This window comes from Notolepis coatsorum (assembly GCF_963971535.1).
Source record: "Notolepis coatsorum genome assembly, chromosome: 15".
Lineage (NCBI taxonomy): Eukaryota > Metazoa > Chordata > Actinopteri > Aulopiformes > Paralepididae > Notolepis > Notolepis coatsorum.
Genome location: NC_140179.1, coordinates 100,277,672 through 100,294,092, shown reverse-complemented (window position 1 = coordinate 100,294,092; position 16,421 = coordinate 100,277,672). Strand labels below are relative to the sequence as shown.

At 41.8% G+C, this 16,421-nt stretch overlaps 1 protein-coding gene across 1 annotated transcript; it reads right to left on the bottom strand.

The window, feature by feature from the left end:
* Positions 1 to 3,187: 3,187 nt before the first annotated feature.
* On the bottom strand, positions 3,188 to 4,285 carry LOC311242228 (26S proteasome non-ATPase regulatory subunit 4-like; the record flags this gene model as incomplete). The annotated part of the gene is made up of 1 exon (XM_084331188.1): positions 3,188 to 4,285. One exon carries the CDS (start codon positions 4,283 to 4,285, stop codon positions 3,188 to 3,190), a length of 1,098 nt encoding a protein of 365 aa, XP_084187314.1.
* Between the last annotated feature and the right edge of the window lie 12,136 nt (positions 4,286 to 16,421).

The following is a 16,421-nucleotide window of genomic DNA, read 5'->3' as shown; positions in this document are numbered from 1 at the left end:
TAATCGAGGGGCTCGCAGCTCTTTTATAATCACAGGCCCGATGAAGATAAGGAACGACTCCCTAACACCTTGCAATAGGAAAAGAAAACACCACAGGCGCCGTGGCGGAGAGAAACCTCTGATGAGCAATTCAAAGGATGTCGGTGATATTATAGTGTTGCTGTGGATGATAGATGGATGGAGAATAGAACAAGCGAATACTTGGTATGTGTATGTATATATAATACATGCAATAAAACACATATACATACATAGTAGCAAAAGTATATAAGAACATTTAAAAATTTTAATAATAATAGCTAAGAACAAAAAAGCATAGGAATACAAGCGCTGGTATGAAAAATAAAAAGTCAAGGCTCAAAGTCTCAAAGTCACTCCCCAGGGGGCAGGAGAGCCACTCAGATCAGGTTGAAGTACTTAGAGCAGGCATGGTTAACGGAACGTAGACCAATCTCGGTCACTCTCTTTGTCTGGGAACACCCAAAACCAAATTCGGTCACGCCCCATTTTGTGCGACATCAAGGCTTTTTTTTTTACTGTCAGCGTTTGGGAATTTCATGTCGACAGGTAGGGGAAGTGAAATTATACTTATTTTAGAATATATATATCAAATTTCATGAGTATTCATCTATATTTAGTAGGGATGTCCGATATTATCGGCCGACCGATATTATCGGCCGATATCGGCAGTAAAATGTGATATCGGAAAATATCGGTATCGGTTAAAAAAAAAAAAAAAACAATAACAATATTTGTTATATATATATCCAGTAAAATGATTAGTTACCTGAAATTATTCCTTTTTTGGGGGGGGGGGAACCCTGCATATATCGGTATCGGTTGATATCGGTTGATATCGGTATCGGAAATTAAGAGTTGGACAATATCGGAATATCGGTATCGGTAAAAAAGTCAATATCGAGCATCCCTAATATTTAGTCATCTAAAGACTATTAGATATGAACGTATGTACCAGTAAAAAGTGGGAATCTCTAGAATGTGTTTTGGGCAACAGTGTTTACAAGTGCTTAACAAAAGTGCATCATTAGCGTTATGTTTGTTGTCTAAAGGGGAACATAATGGTACAAGTTTGAGGTAGAACAATCGCTGCAATCTGTATATCATCACACTATCACTCGAGACATCCACTCACAGAGACACAGGGACAAGGGTTAGAAAAGCTCCCATGTCCGCAATAAACAGACATCCTGACTTAACTAACCAAACTAAGCTAAGGGTCTGTCCCCGACCAGGTGAGATCAGGGTAGGCTGAAGGAGAGAGAGAATAGATGGGTCTTGAGCGAGGATTTTAAAACGTTGACAGAACAGGCGCCCCTTACGACAGCGGGTAATTTATTCCACAGGTAGGGAGCACGGAAGGCAAAGGCTCTGTGGCAGGCCCATCAATTTTTTACCCTAGGAATTGATAGGAGCCCCGCATTTTGTGACCAAAGAGCATGAGGGGGCGAGTATCGTGAGCCCATTCAAAATGTTGTAAGTGAGTAGCAACACTTGAAAGTCAGATCTGGCCTAGATGGGAAGCCAGTGTAAAATTATAAAATGTTCTAGTTTTAGTTAGTATCCATGCAGCTGCATTTTGCACGAGTTGACGATTTTTCAGGCTTGAGTTAGGTAGGCCTGAAAAAAGCACATTACTAGTCGTGATGAGACTAACGCATGAATTAGGGTTTCGGCGTCAGCCAAAGTTAAAACCTCTTAACAGGTGGGCAGAAAAGTGGCATTTCTTTTTTACTTGAACTTATTGCAAAGCTTAGCTTTATACTTTATACTAGCACATGCATGAGCCTGGTCACTGGTCACAATAATCACTTTTAGTGCTAATGAAATAGAGTAACAGAGGTTTGAACTTGAGTTGAACTTGAACTGGTGTACTCACATTTCTCTTTAGTGGTTGCCAGATTTCATTATTACAGCATAGAGGTATGAGCTGGAAGTGGACACTTGTTGGCTACAACACTGACCAATCGAGTCACCCTTGACCAGTTCTGGTCAAAACGCCCTTTTTTTTTTACGTGTGTTTGGCTAGATTTTATGTACAGTATATGCCAAAAAAGTTGCTCAGTATCACATATTGGACTCACATTACAATAATCCATGTTTGTTTTTTTAAAAACAATCACTATTAAGCGCGTGAACAACAAGTGTCACACCTTTCACCCTAGTCGCAGCACTGGACAGGTTAGGGTTAGGGGGTTAGGGTAGCCCCCTAACCCTAACTCTCACGGACCTTGGTGTTACCATTGGAACTCATTCTGAGACCTCAAGAGTGCAATGCCGGCCGAATCTGCTAGGTGGCAGTATCGCCTACCCTTTGAAACCTTATTTCACACTGTGTGTTACATTTTATGTGATCCGAGAAGAGAATTTGGATTCGGGCAAGTGAAACGGTTAATTTGAGCAACTTGGAACGCTTGGAACACACTTGATGCATATTTTGTGTCATTTCATGTCAGGGACCCGATAGACATCAATACTGGAAATCGCGATCAGACAATTGGAATATTCATTTTGGGATACCTCCTAGTAAAGGTAAGGACTATATGACATCAATCCTACTTTGATCCAACAATGATTTCACATTGATCGCAACGATCAACGTATGTAGTATTCAAAACGTATGCCGTTGCTGACGATGAGCATCAAAAAACGACCCCCCCCCCCCTTTCCCTTTGATGCATTCATGATGAAACATGCCTATTATATACCTTTGATTTTCAAATAGTAACGTGTCCAGGCGAGCAACGCAAACGACTTTAGCAAAATTCACATAGCACTCCATAACTCCAGGAATTTGCCTGGATCACTGTGGGTGCTTTCAGAGTTTGACAAATAAGAAAAAGTATTTCGTGGTCATGCAGGCATGTTGGTCAAACAATACGTCCTCAAGCTTTTTCATATATTTAAGTAATCCTGCATAGCCTGCAACTGTTCATGTCTGTCATGTCCATGTTCCTCATCAAGGTCACTGTCCCGTCTGGTTGGTCAAAGTCACTGTCCGTCTGGTTGGTCAAAGTCACTGTCCGTCTGGTTGGTCAAAGTCACTGCCCCGTCTGGTTCGTCAAAGTCCTGCCCCGTCTGGTTCGTCAAGGTCACTGTCCCGTCTGGTTGGTCAAAGTCACTGCCCCGTCTGGTTCATCAAAGTCACTGTCCGTCCGTCGCTGCTTCCTCATTTCTTCTTCTCTTCCTTCTTGCCATCCGGCTTGTTTCCTGTCTGGGAGGCCAGGGAGCCCATGGCGTTACGGATGGCCTCGTTGTTGGGGTCAACACCCGGCAGATTCTCTAGGACGCTCTGGAGGAATTCTGGGTCCTGCATCACATCATAGTCATCCTCCTCCTTGGCTGATGCTGTGGTATCCATGGGTTCATACTCTCCTCCTGCGAGAGACATCTGCATGGCGTAGGCTATCTGCTCCTCGTCAGTCATGCTGCTGAAGTCGGGGAGCACGGCCGCACCCGTCTCAGGCTGAGACACAGACATCTTCAACAGGGCCTCGTCGGATTCGTCGGCGGTGGATGTGGGTACCCCTGCCTCCGCTACAGAGGCAGCGGCTGCTCTGCGGTCCTCCTCCTCCTGCCTCTGCCTCTGTTCCTCCATGGACACACGTAGGGCCAGGGCCAACTCGGGGTCGGCACCCTGGCCTACGCCAAACTCAAAGTCGCTGGCGCTCAGGCCCATCATGGAGACTCCCTCACCAGCCAGGATGGGAGAGGGGAGCAGGGCGTCGGCGAGGTTGGACCCCGGGAGGACTGTGACCAGGTGGGAACCCGTACCCTCTTTCCCATTTAAAGTGTTGATGAAGGCAGTCAGCTTCTCTGTGTTCAGCTCCTCTTCGCCAAAGTTGACAATATCCACATTCACCTTCTCTTTCTTCAAGCGCTTTGCTAGTTTAACGAGGTCTTTCTCTGTGTCTTCCACTGGGCTTCCCACAAAAGCAATGATCCTCATCTTGTGGTTTTTTCCTTGTCTGTGCTTGAGTGCCATGTGAGCCACCCTGATGCCCGTGCAGAAGCAGATGTTGCCGCGGGGCTGGATTGCGTGGAGTTTGGACATGATGCGGCGCGAGTCCGGGGTCAACGTGGTCAGGACCCGACAGTTATTTGCCATAGTCATGAGCCCCACGTCGTTCTCTGGGTTGCTGCGAGTTTTGGAGTGGCAGACCATGTTGACAGCATCTTGCTGAGCCTGTAGTCTCGTAGGGAGAAAGTCTCCATTTCTCATATACTCACTGTTGTCCACGCAGACCATAGTACTTTCAAGCCCCATTTTGAAAACTTCTTTGGTGGGTCCTTAGTTTGTGAAATCTTCTTCTTCTTCTTGTGAAGTTCCAGCAGTCTAGACACCTTTCGGCGTATTGCTGCCTAACTATAATCTAGTTTAGAATCTCCTTCTTAGTTTGTGAAACCCATATATATATATCACAAATGTTCTAGAATGTTCTATTATGACATCATACACCATTCTAGAACATTTGTGATGTTACAGTATGTCATAATAGAACATTCTAGAACATCTGTGATGTCACAGTATGCCAAGCACTTTGAGCTGCAATCTGTATGAATGGTGCTATATAAATAACATTATTATTTTACATTTATTTTAATAAAAATTTAGAAATATATATTTTAAGACTTCTAAAGAATGTCATGTTTTTAGACATACTATATATATTATTCAAATGGGAGCTAAATATATTATACTTTATTATTATATTACATTATATTAGGGCTGACCCCTATTAGTCGAATAGTCGACTAATCGATCGAAAGGAGCCGTAGTCGACTGCCAACCTCTTAGTCGAATGCTGAGTGGGAAAAGAGGACCAAGGGGAGGCACTATTTCTCTCTGCAGCCTCGGGTCAAAATCAACGTGGGTAGCAGTTGTTGATGGCAGTGATGTACTCCTGTATTGAGGAGCCTGCCTCTGCCTCGATCTCCTGGATCTTCTTCAGCCCTCCGCTGGTCACGAAGAGACGTCAGGCCTTACTGTCGTGGGGCAGAACCTTGCTGATCTGGCAGACCACGTGTCTGAGAGCAAACCTGCGTTATATACCTTACAATGATGTCAGTAAAATCCACCAACCTTACTTGCCAGTCAAAATCTTATACTCGAAATGGTCATTTAGCACTACCATCATGTTGTGTGGGTCAGGGTTCGAAATTAACGGGGGCTTGGGGCAAAATGCACTCGAAAATTTACCAAATGCCCTCGAAAATCAGTTAAGGGGGGCATGAAAAGCCCCAGACAGTTTACTAATTATATATATAATTATATATATGCTCTGCAGTGCGAGTATTTCACTCGTATTTGCCAGTAGATCACAGTAGAGTTTCCTGCGGTGACGCGGCTGGTTTCACAAGAGAAATGAAACGATAAACACAGTACGCGCTGGAACAGAAAGTCACCAAGTTATACATTCAGAATCAGACAACGCTAAAGATTCAGTTAGCCATGAAGCCCATTCATTTTTATTTTGAGCAAAAGAGAGATGAGGAGAAAGAGGAATCCGGCGAGGCAGCTAATGTTACTGAGGCAGATAACGTTAGCGAAGTTAGCACACGCACATACACGCACACTGTCTGTGGGCCAGCCAGTGACTTTGGTGGTGTGACGGGGCAGTGTGCGAACCATAGCAGGATCTTTGGGGGAGCGGGGGGGGGGGGGGGGGGGGCAAAAAAAATGCTCAGAGCGTTTCCCTGGGTCTCGCAACTGCCGCGGCTCTGCCACTTCCTCAATGTTGATTAGTCAGTCGAAAAGAGTTACCTGATGAGCGCGCCCCTCTCCAAAAGTTTAACTTGTTTCAACTTTATGCCCCAAACGCTGCCACCGAGGCGCGGCGCTGGGAAAAGGAGCGCCTGTCGCTTAGAAATGAGAGAGAGAGAGAGAGAGAGAGATAGAGACGCCCGCGGAGAGAGAGACGCCCGTGAGAGAGAGAGAGAGAGAGAGAGAGAGAGAGAGAGAGAGAGAGAGAGAGAGTCCAGCTCACTGCACTGCCGCGGAGAGAGAGAGAGAGAGAGAGAGAGAGAGAGAGAGAGAGAGAGAGAGACTCCAGCTCACTGCCGCAGAGAGAATTACATTTGTTTTTCTTGCAGTTTTATTAAAAGTCACTCCTCATCTCCAGTAGTAAAAAAAATGCAACATTATCGCCACCTACCTGTCCTGATGGTCTGCCGAATTCTCAAAATCTGCATGTCACAGAAGTAGTCCCCGCAGCTGGTTGCTTCGCCTTCTTTGTAAAATCAAAATTGGTTAGAACTTCTTTGATATTCCGTTTAACTTTCGACATTATCCCGGATGCGTCTATTTGTGCCTGCAGAGTGCAGACTGCAGTGCAGCGCCGCCACGCTCCGAATGGTAAACGCAAGAATAGCATGCATGTTGCATGTGTATTACGAGTAGGGTATATCTGCAGTGCCGCCCGCAACCAGATTTATGCTATTGTCTATTACGGTGAATTTGTGCGCAAATCATTAATACATCAAAATAGCCTAATTTTATTATTATACACGATGATGACGATACAGAAAATTACAGAAAAATTTGAAATGCATGGCAAAAATATCATTTATTGTCAGTATTTTAGAGACCCCCCAAAAATTCACAAATCATGTTTTCAGGGGAGCTGATGTCTGATCTAAGGGAGCCATGGCTCCCCCAGCTCCCCCATGATTCGCACCCTGGTGACGGGTGTGTGCTATTGCACAGATGTGTTTCCCGTTCCCGTTTGCACACGCACATACACACACATAGTAAGCCATCACTGGGAACACTCAGAGGAAAGGGCCCGGGGGGGGCTGAGAATATCTGTGTCTATCTGTGTGTGTGTCTCGCTGTCAGTACTGTATTTGCAAATCTGGTATGTCATAAATGTATAGATGTAGCAGTACTGTCTATCTGTATGTCGTGTGTGTCATATGTTATGATGAATTGAAAATGGGGGACCCTGATGTAAACAAGACAAAAGTATTTCTCTGGTCTGCATCCCCTTAACAATTGTATGTATTGAGCTGTACTGTACTGTACACATTCTGCAATCTGTTAATAAAGTTTTCAATCAATCAATCAATCAATCAATCAATCAATCAATCAATCAATCAATCAATCGCTCTCTCTCCCTCTCTACATCTTTCTCTCCTGAACCTATTTCATTCAAAAGGAAGACATTGATAGACAGTAGCTATACCTATAAATTAGAGTTGGGCCGTTAACGGCGTTAACGTGCTGCGTTAACGCGATACTAGTATTGCGCGATAATATAATTGACGCAGTTCATCTAATTTTTTTTTTTTTTTTTTTTTTTTTTACATTTTTTTTTTACCTTTATTTACCCAGGGTAGGTTCGCTGAGCACAGATGCTCTTTTTCAGGAACGCCCTGCTTCACATTCACACAGTTCCATTCACACCTGGGAGCTGCCCAGTACAACCACAGTTGACACCATTGGCCACTGAGCAACTCCACTGGAGCAGTTGATGATTTGCATTGGCAGGGTTTGGCCCTGTCTGGCGCCCAACGGGAAAAATATTATAGGCACTATAAGTAGACACCGCTACATAAAACAAGCTGGTCTGCCTGAGTGACTGGTGGAAGAAGGAGAAATAGAGATTGGACTGATTGAGTCAAGCCATGTCACATAGTTCAAGTTTGAAATGCTTCTTTCTGTTTTGCTCCTGAGAGTTTGCTAGATACTGTACTGTACTGGTAATATTATTTATTTGTGTTAACTTCTGAATAAAACAACTTATTAAACACAAGTACATCTTATTGAACATTATTTTGATATTTCATTACCAATTATCATAGCAAAACAGCTTTTTCAAACAGTCTGTAATGCATTTTGGAAATGGGAGATGGGCTCATGGTGTAATGGGCCACCTGGCCTGAGAAACATAAGGAGGAAAGAAAAAGTAAGGACTTACTTCTGGTAATTATTTGGGTAGAACACACATATTTTGAATGCCTTCGGCAGATTTTTAATTTTTTTTAGCCATTTTAATCTAGATTAAATCCAGGATTGCAGATAGATTAATCTAGATTAAAAAAATGTATCTATGCCCACCTCTAGTATAAATTATAGCTCAGTTGTAGCTGTAACAGAATAATTGTATTAACTATTAATTAACTATTATTCAATAGCGTTTCAATTATAATGAATTAAATAATTGTATAAAGAATTTTCCATGTTCTGTCATCTAATAATATATTCCATTGCCTTATATCTGTATCAAAGTCAAAATGTTGGTATTGTGACAAGACTACAACATACAAAAGCAGCTTGACAACAGATATCCTTTGCAGCCAATTTGTGATTTTGGTGGTATGTGCTATTTGCACAGATGTTTATCCCTTAGCCTGTTAAGCCTTAAGGTCCCCCTATAGGGGGACCCTGCTTTTCTTTATCATAAATCAATCAATAGAGACCGTATTATTGGCTACAACCCTGTGCAAAGATTTTCGAGATCGCCAAATGATTGACGGAGCTAGAGCCCCGGGAGTCGGGGGTGGTAATGTGTACTTTTGCGTACTTTGGGGCACGCCTCACATATCGGCATGTAACTCGAGAACCGCTGAACTGATTTTATCACCTGAAAGGGCAATCGACAGGCAACAAATAGGGCTTTAATTCTATCTATATATTGTATTAAAATAAATGCACACCGAGCCACTAGAGGTCGGCAAATAATCACTTTGATCGCCATGGTTAAATTTTCATGGTCAATGTTTTTAAATATTTTTTTTTGTAGCCAAGAGTAAAGACCATAACCCTATCAAAAACAGTAGTCAAATTGTATATTTTCATTTTTACCAATGTTTTATATGTTTTATCGGAAATACAAATTTATCAGAAAATGCTAATTATAAGAAATGACTAAATCCAGATTCAACCCTGCCATTGGAAAGAGGAGCATTTTCCCTATCCATAGATGTATGATTTGGCCATAATAAGGTCAAGGTCAAGTTCAAGGTCAAATATGACTTTATAATTAAAGTCGATTATCATTAATTACTGTATCTACAAATCCTTCTGTTTAATCATCTTCCCGCGGTCATTTGCTTAGATTTTTTGTACACATGATCTCAATAAGGTGGTGAATGAGCTCAGTGAGCATTTTCTCGTGCCCCGTATACATTTTTGATCATCATCATCAAAATCATAAATCATAATTAATCATAATTAATTTATTCATTACAATTTACTCAGCCTAGTAACAGACACAATATTTCTGACACTGGAAATACATACCCCCAGGTCCCTAGATGTTCCTAGATACCAAGAACATGCAAATTGGCTTGCAGAAGTGGAGCAATCTTCCATTTACTTAGGCATGTACCTTTAGGGTGAAAACGGTCTACAGATTAACAGGTTAGTATGCACAGGCACAGTATAATATGCATGCAATAAATAGTTTGTTAATAAACTCTTGTGTTACTTGAACAATGTTCACTGTGCTCCTAAATTTGTATTTAGATTTTATTTTCAAATTTTTATTTAGGAGCACATGTGCTCCTTGGGAAAAAGGTTAGCGTAGAGTCCTATATATGGAGACATTAACATTACGTTATCAAACATGGGGACGAAGACTGTAAAAAAAAGTTTATGTTAATTTTCATCATAAAAATTCTGTGCCCACGAAATACAAAAAAGCCCCCGAAAATCAATTAAGGGGGGCAAAAAAGCCTGGGAATATATTTCTTTTTTTAACCCTGCTCTGAAACTATACAATATTCACCAGGGGATAACGCGTGAACGTATACATGAAACAATTAACTATTTTTTTACATGTTGGACGAGAGATAGTAACTGTCAAATGAGCCATAGTATTGTCTCCATAGCTATATAGAATATAGATATAGCTCTGCAAACATTCTGACGCACAAAATGACTAAATGTAAATGCACAGTGAAAATGCCTATCTTTTAGCGTGACTACAGGATGAGGATAATAGCTGGTGCTCAAAGTGTTAATTATAAATAAAGTAGAAAACAGGGCTAGGGTTAAAAGAAAAATCTGAACTACACCTTTAACCCTAACCTTAACCTGACCATATATAGCTCCTTTAGCATTTGGGGGCCGGCCAATGTTCCGACAACATACACAACAAATCTTGTTGACATTTAGTCCCCACAATGGTAGAAAAACAAGGTTACACACACAGAGACACTAGCTAGCACAAGCATGCCCATGTAAGCACATACAGTGTACAACACTCACGTGTCACACATTCACACACAAACTCATGAGTAAGCATGCAAAGGCACACACACACACACACTCACACATTCTCACACTCTCTCATGCACACGTGCATGAAAACACACATGTACAGTCAGTAAGCACACACATAACTCATAGATCACACATTCACATACAGTACGCACGCACACAGACACACACAGACACACAAATGCACACAGGTGCACTCATGCACACGTAATACTCACATCCGCACACACAACCTCGCTGACACATGCATACAGTACAGATAAAACACATACATCACACAAACATGCCCACACACACACATACACACACACACATTCACAGGTGCCTATTTGACTGATGGCGGAGATGATGGCACCATGCTTGGCAGGTCACGCACGCAGATGGCGGACGCCTAGCAATTCGACTGGCTCACACCCGGACGTGCAAACTCACCTCGACACCCACACTACGGGTCTCTGGGAATCTAAGGTTCAGGCAGGGGAACAAGGGAGCTTTTCACCTCCCAGATTAACACAACAGATGCTTTCTTTTTTCTCTCCCTCTGTCGCCGACACACAGGCATAGGAGAAAAAAAGTACATCACGCAAATGTCTTTTGCACTTGAGTGTTCGAGTACTTGTTCCGTACTTCACGTGCACAATTTGCACTTGAGTGTTTCCATTTTAGGACATTTTATATTTTGACTCCTTTATATAATATATGTCAAAATAACCTTGTTTTTACTCTATGACCTTTATCTGACCTCTGCAGTTGCAGAAGTACTCTCGGGGGAAGGGGTCGCATACAAATGGTGACCAGTTCATAAAAATAATGATTTATTTTTTTGCCTTTGAGCCAGTCACCTTTAAAAAGGTGCACGGTGCCAACCTGCTCATCGGCAGCAATTAGGGGTTAAGTGTCTTGCTCAAGGACACATCGACACGCTGCCCGGGAGGAGCGGGAATCGAACCGAGAACCTCGGGATTGCCAGATGACTGCTCTACCTCCTGAGCCACTGTCATCCTGTGGAGATCAAGGCGTAGGACAAGGCTCTCAAGGGGTAAACGTTACGAATTTGATTCACGCTCTGGTCACTAGTGCTAAAGCGTGTACGCACTCATTTATGGTAAGGATATTTGGATAAAAGCATTCATCTTCACTTCTACAAGGTCAATTTGCATGTTCTTGGTATCTAGGAACATCTATGGACCTGGGGGTATGTATTCCCTGTGTCAGCAATATTGTGTCTGTTACTATAGGCTTGAGTAAATTGTGATGAAACAAAGGAGAATATAAATAATGATTTTCTTTTGCATCTTTGCCGGTGAATAACACCATGCTAACATTGAGATTCTTCTGATTACGCTTACTGAGCTCATTAGCCACCTTCTTGATATCAAGTGTACAAAAAATCTAAGCAAATGAATGAAGGGAAGATGATTACAGTCATAATTACAAACCATTATGAACTATAAATTACCTTATTATGGCCAAATCATACATCTATGGAAAGGTGGACATTTCCTCGTGGTTTGACGAAAAAAGAGAGATAGATTTCGCAATATTCCGACAAATTCTTATTTTCGGAACATCTTAAACAACATAGTGCTGAACATATACACTTTGACTGCTGTTTTAGGGTTATGGTCTTTACTCTTGGCTACATTAGAAAAAGAAACAACATTAATTAATAATACGGTCTGTATTGATCAATTTATGATACAACAGCAGGGTCCCCAATTGGTTAGCTTAATTTAACTACCACCGCCGAGGGAGATCTCAACGTTGGATGTTATTTTCAGCAATGCGGATCCAAGCTGTGTTCTGCTTTCGTGATGCGGTCGGTTTTGTTTTTAATGCGAATAATGGAGCCTTTGCATGGATAAAAGCACTTTGAAAAAAGAACTGTGTGGCTCTATTTGCCACAGCGCTCTCTCTCTCAGCGGGGGGTCACGCAGACAGACCCCCACTGGGACACACACACACCGACTCGCATCTGCAGCAATACCAAACCATAATTCTGTCCTTCAGACAATAAATAAATAAATAAATAAATAAATAAATAAATAAATAAATAAATAAATAAATAAATAAATAAATAAATAAATAAATAAATAAATAAATAAATAAATAAATAAATAAATAAATAAATAAATAAATAAATAAATAAATAAATAAATAAATAAATAAATAAATAAATAAATAAATAAATACAATATATACAATACAATAATAATAATATTAATAACAATTAAAAGTGCCTCCATAATGGCGTGCCCCTCATTGATATAATGGCAGGGAGGAAGTGTTTGTTGTGTCGATTACAATGTCTTTGGCACATAGTGAATACCAGGGGTGTAAAGTACTTGAGTAATTGTACTTTGTTACAATACTCAAGTACTGATTTTGGGGATTTGCACTTCACTCGAGTATTATTAGGTTTGTATACTTGTACTTTTACTCAATTACATTTCAGGAAAAAAAGAAAAACGTTTTACTCTGGCGGCCGCTCTTTATTTAAAAACAGCCGATCAAATCCCCATCAATGGAAAATTAACCCGCCCATACCCCATGCTGATTGGTCCTTGTGCAAGACTAGAAAGCGGGGATCTTTGATTAAACACCTTACCTGCTATCAGAAGAATAGACCGTCAGAAAAAAATAAAATCTTTAACTTTTTAGTACATTTAACTTTTACTCAAGTGTGTTTTTAGCCTGATACTTTTACTGTAGTAGGATTTTGAGACGGTATATATACCCATACTTTCACTTAAGTATAATTTCTGGGTACTTTTTACAGTATGTGTCGTTGTACACTGAGAACTCTGGGCCGGGGGGGCGTGGCTTGAAAACAACCACACGGCTCCAGCAGACAACATGTCCCAATGAACCCTTTCACTGCCACACGACAGAAGGTTAGCGGACGCGGAGCTAATGATGCTAATGATGGAGCATCGCCGTCGGTTGTGTGATAGTAAAGGGCTATAACCTTCTGTATTGTCACAGTTAAAGGGTTAACCGGCTGTCGTGTCGGCAGTGAAAGGGTTAAGGAATGCACCGGACGATGCCGACGACAGCCTCTCAGCCCCCGGTGTTGTGCCACATCACGACCGGTACACCGTGAGGGAGGAACACAGTGGAGAACAATACAACTAACAACTAATGATTTCAAGGGAGGGACCGGAAGTGGGCGTGAGATGGGATAGTCGTGTGTGAGAGAGGCTCCACTAAACTCCTACAAAAGTGTACAATTTAAGAAGGCAATTCAATGGTAGAAGTAAAAAGAAAATTGACAATATAAGTTGTAGATGCGCAACTGAGCTATGCCGAGACAGAAGAAAGACAGAAAGGCTCAACAAAAGCTTGCAACTGAGAAGTTGAACGCTAGCAGATAAGCTAACGATGGCAGCAGCACCCTGTCGGATTCGGATGAAGACCAAGCTGAAACTACAGCGCCGAACGGGGCACCACCGCCGACCACGACGGACATAATGGTCGCTATTAATCGACTGAATCAAAATGACGATTCAAGGTTTGAAAAGTTGGATGCATCTCACTTGCTGGTCTGAAACAGACACTGGATAATATTGAGGAAAGGGTAGCCTCAAACGAGGATGGCCTGAATGAACATGAAACATTTTCCCGGACCTGGGACCGGCAGTGCTGAAGCTACGGAAGCGATTCGACAATATCAGAACCAGGTGCAAGACTGCGGAGGTGAGATGCGGATTCCGACACCCAGCGACGTTCGTGGTATCGGTTGGCACAGACAAGCGCACATTCAACGACCCGAAGGACGCGGAGAAGTTCCTAGACGACAACAAAGTGCCGCGTTAATCCAACCCGACGGTACAGACGACCGCTTCAATACGTGATCACTCACGAGTTACAGCGGCTCATTGCGCCCATCCTACCTACTTCTCATTTGTTTTTGTTGGACAGGTGGAGACGATTGCATACACAGACTATCATGGTATGTTTACGAGCTCTTAAGGTATTTAGATTTAGAGGTGTTGTGTTCGCAGAGGGGACTGGAGGGAGGTAAAGAGGGCCCCGGAGGACAGCGTAGTGTTTTCATGTTAGTTTGCGGCAGTGCATTTTATTTTATTTTATTTCTAACGGCGGAATGTATACAACACTTTGGGCGATTTTTGCTTTGTCACATGATCATGGATAATATGTCATGTCAGTAAATAACAATGGGGATAGTACAAGGATTGTAAGCTGGAATGTAAGAGGTCTAAATCACCCTGTTAAAAGAGGTAAGGTAATGGCTCATTTAAAAAGCCTGAAAGCTGATGTTATATATCTTCAAGAGACCCATATTAAGAATATAGCCAGGAACAAGTTACGCGTGGGATGGGGATCACAAATATTTCAATCAAACTTCGGGGCCAGGGCCAGAGGGGTCGCTATTATTATCAAGAGGGGTGTGTCATTTGATCATGTGTGCACAATCGCGGATCCGAATGGTAGATTTGTAATTGTATCAGGGACACTTAAATGTGTTCCTGTAACATTGATAAACGTGTATGGTCCAAATTTTGATGATCCACATTTTTTTGAGACAGTTCTGAATAGAATTCCTGACGTCGGTAATACAAATATTATATTGGGTGGCGACTTCAATTGTATAATTGACCCTGTGTTGGATAAAAAGTCATCAAAGGTATCCGTGAACAGCAAAGCCAGTGAGGTGTTAAAAAGTGCCATGCACAATCTAAATCTGGTTGACATATGGAGGCTACGCAACCCTACCAACAGAGACTACTCTTTTTTCTCTCCAGTACATAAATCCTATTCCAGGATTGATTTCATGCTGATAGACTCTAAACTGATATCCAGTGTTGTGTCCACACAATACCATACTATCCTGATAAGTGATCATGATCCCATGTCACTGGATATTAGGTTCACTAGACATAGAAATTAACGCACCTGGAGATTTGACAACACAATTTTAAAAGAGAAGAGTTTCTTAAAATACATGTCAGCTAGGCTACCTGACATTATAGCCACAAATGATACAGGGGATGTGGATGACTCAACACTGTGGGAAGCTATCAAGGCAGTGCTTAGAGGTAGCATCATATCATACGTGGCAGGTAGGAGAAAACAAATGTCAAAAAGACTAGTGGAGTTGGATGATTCTGTGTCTCAACTAGAACACCTGTCTCTGCTGAATTCTAGAGTCTCTCAAAGAGATGAGTACAATACTATTTTATCTGCACAGGTCAATAAGCAATTGAATATGATAAAACAGATACAATTTGAAATAGGTGACAAACCTCAGAAACTGCTGGCATGTCAATTAAGACAGGCGCAAGCATCCCGTGCAATACTAAAAATAAAATCAGACACAGGCACTGTTCTTACAGACCCTAAAGAATGCACGTTTTATGGAGTTCTATTCAAAATTGTATACATCAAATGGCAACCATGACATTGATGCTATTAAGGCATTTCTCTCTGAATTAAACCTACCTCAGCTTGATGGCGAGGCAGAAGCTGCATTGGAAAGGGACATCTCCATAGGAGAAATAGTAGAGGCAATTACAGAATTCCCTAACAATAAAGCACCTGGCCCTGATGGCTTTACTGTAGAATTCTACAAGCACTACTCTAAGGAACTATCTCCGCTGCTGCTTCGTATGTTTAAACATGCCGCATCGGATGATAGACTACCTCAAACGCTGTATAATGCAAATATTTCATTAATTTAAAAAAAGGGCAGAGATGAGTTAGAACCATCATCCTACAGACCTGTGTCACTGATTCCAATTGAAACGAAGCTGCTTAGCAAGATTCTGGCCAAGCGGCTAAAAGCTCACATTCAGAAGATAGTGCACCCGGATCAAACAGGCTTTATTCCTAATAGACATATCTATTACAACTTAAGACGTTTATTCAATATACTTTATACGAAACACAATACAGAGACAGTTGTGATTTCAGTGGATGCTCAGAAGGCCTTCGATCAGGTCGAGTGGCCATATATGTATGAGACCCTAGAGGCATTTGGTTTCGGGAAGGTATTTATTGACTGGATACGGATTTTGTATGCTCATCCCACAGCCAGTGTAGTTACTAACCAGGATATTTCTTCTCAGTTTCCACTATACCGTGGGACAAGGCAAGGAGATCCATGCTCTCCTTATCTTTTCGATTTAGTCATAGAAACACTAGCTACAAAAATTCG